This window comes from Vespa mandarinia, chromosome 25 (assembly GCF_050613455.1).
Source record: "Vespa mandarinia isolate Hongniang chromosome 25, ASM5061345v1, whole genome shotgun sequence".
In the NCBI taxonomy this organism is placed as follows: domain Eukaryota; kingdom Metazoa; phylum Arthropoda; class Insecta; order Hymenoptera; family Vespidae; genus Vespa; species Vespa mandarinia.
This window is the reverse complement of record NC_140834.1, coordinates 667,501-670,000: the sequence shown is the minus strand read 5'-3', so window position 1 is coordinate 670,000 and position 2,500 is coordinate 667,501. Positions and strand designations below refer to the sequence as shown.

Below are 2,500 nucleotides of genomic sequence, written 5' to 3'. Positions count from 1 at the left end.
TTTTTCTTTTTCTTTTTTAAGGAATTATTTCAACGACAGCAAGGTAGTACAAGCGGTCAATATAGTTCATCGATGATGAGCTCGCACTTTCAAACTGGTCAATCTACAAAGTCACATCCTTCCTCGCCTGCTAAAACTGGCAGGGTCTATGCTAGCGTAGCTGAAATGAAACGAAAAGGAAAAGTAAGAAATGGTTAATCTTCCTCCCTTTTTTTTTCTCTTGTTTTTTTTTTTTGTTTTTTCTTTATTTTTTCCCCCCGATCGATCGAGATTTACTCTTCAACGCTTTAAGGATAAATATTCCCTCGCACGTACGTACGTTAACGTAGCCAATTTACAAGGGATAAGTTCAACGTCATCCGTTGGGACGGAAAGGAAGCTGATGTTGCTAAAAAAAAAAAAAGAAAAAAAGAAACGAACCATACAGATTGATTAATTAACGTTCGTATTTGTTGCAGTCGAACTCGAGAGTACGTTTCTTCGGTGGTCTTGGTGGTGGTTCCGATCTCCACAGAGATTTCCACAGTACACCGGATCTTAACATACAAGCACAGTCGTCGATCTTGGTTCCAAAGGGTCATAGAAGTCAAGAGGACGTTAATGCGGTGAATGGTAGAAATGGATTGCCACCGCCTAATCATCCCCCACCACCACCACCGGTTGGTCAGGTCGTTAAAGTAAACGTTGGGGCTAACGTACCCGACGTTGTTACACCGGCTTCCGTTTACGACAACATGGCGCATATCCAACAAGTCAAAGGTATTGATATTAAGATCGAATAATGATTTCAATCAAAATTGTCTCTACTGATCGTTCATCTCTTTCCTTTCATTTTATTTTTCTCTTTTCCTTTTTTTTTTTTTTTCTTTCCCTCTCTCTTTTTTTTTATACGTTTAGAATTAGCAGCAGCTACGGCGGATGGTGGTTACGGTGTAATGTCAAGTTTTCGACCGACGAACAGCGCAAAATTATACGCCTCGCCGGAAGACATGAAAACTGTTGGTTATCGGTCAAGAAGTTTACCAGCCCATACAACAAGATCACACGTTAGAAAATCTCATAGTCTTCGTGCACCTAACAATACGACATTCAAACCTACGTCGGTTGGCCAACAACAGAGTACCGGAAACGCTACGGGAAATAGTACTGGCAATGGGACATCTATCAATCTATCTAATACCAATAACAATCAATACGCACAACCATTGAAGACTAACAGGAGCCACAGTACGGCCGGTATTAGAGAAAGAAAGAAGAAAGTGATCGGTACGAGTTCCTCCGTGACAAATTTATCATCGCTAAGTAATACCAATGGCAATGCCAATGGTAACAATAACAATAACAATAATAATAATAATAATAATAATAATAATAATAATAATAATAACGGCTGCGGTGCAGGTGTTGGTCTTGGTGGTGGAGGTGGAGGTGGTGCTGGTGTTGTTGGTAATGGCAGTGGCCCGGTTGTACCGTCATCGGCACCACCAATACCAGAACCAGATTACAGTCTTTCGGAGTCCGAGAACGACGACGAAGCAGAAGAGGATACAGACGAGGAGGCCGAATCGGATATAGCTAAGGAATTAGAAAAGGCCGCGGCACGTGATAAATTGGAATCAACCCGTGAGACCTCAGGTAATTCGAATGCATCCGGTTCGAGTTCCTCAGGTTCGAGTTCGTTGCCTCATTCGTTTAGCGTCGAGGAAATACAAAAAGTAAGGACCCAATTGAAATCATCGAAAAGCCATCCCAACGATTTTCTATTGCAACAAACTCAACAGTCGTTGGCAGAGGACGGTGACAACAGTTCGAGCGGGGTAAGCTCCGATCAGGATGTACCAGTAGGTCCACCAATGGGTTTCGACGATACAACTAGCGTTAGGAATCATCCTAATGATATTAATCAACAACACGGCGGCGGTACATTGTTAACAATTGGTAACAACGATAAGGAATCTGGTAATTCGAAGCGTACCGGTTATGGGGGTAGTGGTATGTTAACCAGGCATGCCGTCAGTCTTGCACAATTACCACCACCCATTGAGGCAGATTCCGAGGATCAAAACAATGATCTATTTGTACCACCACCGCCGGAATTTAATGCTGGACCATCAGCTGCAGCTGCCGCTGCTGTTGCTGCTGCTGCCGCAGCAGCTGCTGCCGCCGCTGCCGCTGCCGCTGCCGCTGCTAATACTGTTAACACCTCTAACGTTGCCAACGTTGCGGACGAACTGGTCTTTGCTCCGCCCCCGCAATTCTCTGACAACAAACAACAACAACAGCAACAACAGACCCAACAGAATCGTGTCAAGATCATTGGGGCTATTCCAAAAGTCACTGGGAACCAAGTTAAAGCTTCGGCCGGACGATTACATAGTCAATGAATTAATCCGCATAATGTATAACACACGGACACACACATATACGCATACACACATACACACACACACACACAAACACACACGTGCGCGCGCGTGCGCATCAGACAGATAGATAGACA

At 43.9% G+C, this 2,500-nt stretch overlaps 1 protein-coding gene across 6 annotated transcripts in view; it reads left to right on the top strand.

Moving 5' to 3' along the window:
- The window catches only part of Prosap (SH3 and multiple ankyrin repeat domains prosap), a 150,396-nt gene that overhangs the window by 143,945 nt on the left and 3,951 nt on the right, over positions 1-2,500 (top strand). For 4 of the 6 annotated variants that reach the window (XM_035877664.2, XM_035877660.2, XM_035877663.2 and 1 more), the window contains 3 exons: positions 22-183; positions 459-759; positions 898-2,500. The exon at positions 898-2,500 is cut by the window's right edge and continues 3,951 nt beyond it. In XM_035877664.2, coding sequence (XP_035733557.2) covers positions 22-183; positions 459-759; positions 898-2,384 — 1,950 coding nt within the window. In that variant the 3' untranslated portion in view covers positions 2,385-2,500. The remainder of the gene's footprint in view (positions 1-21; positions 184-458; positions 760-897) is intronic. The other 2 variants (XM_085664107.1, XM_085664106.1) reach the window with 2 other exon arrangements.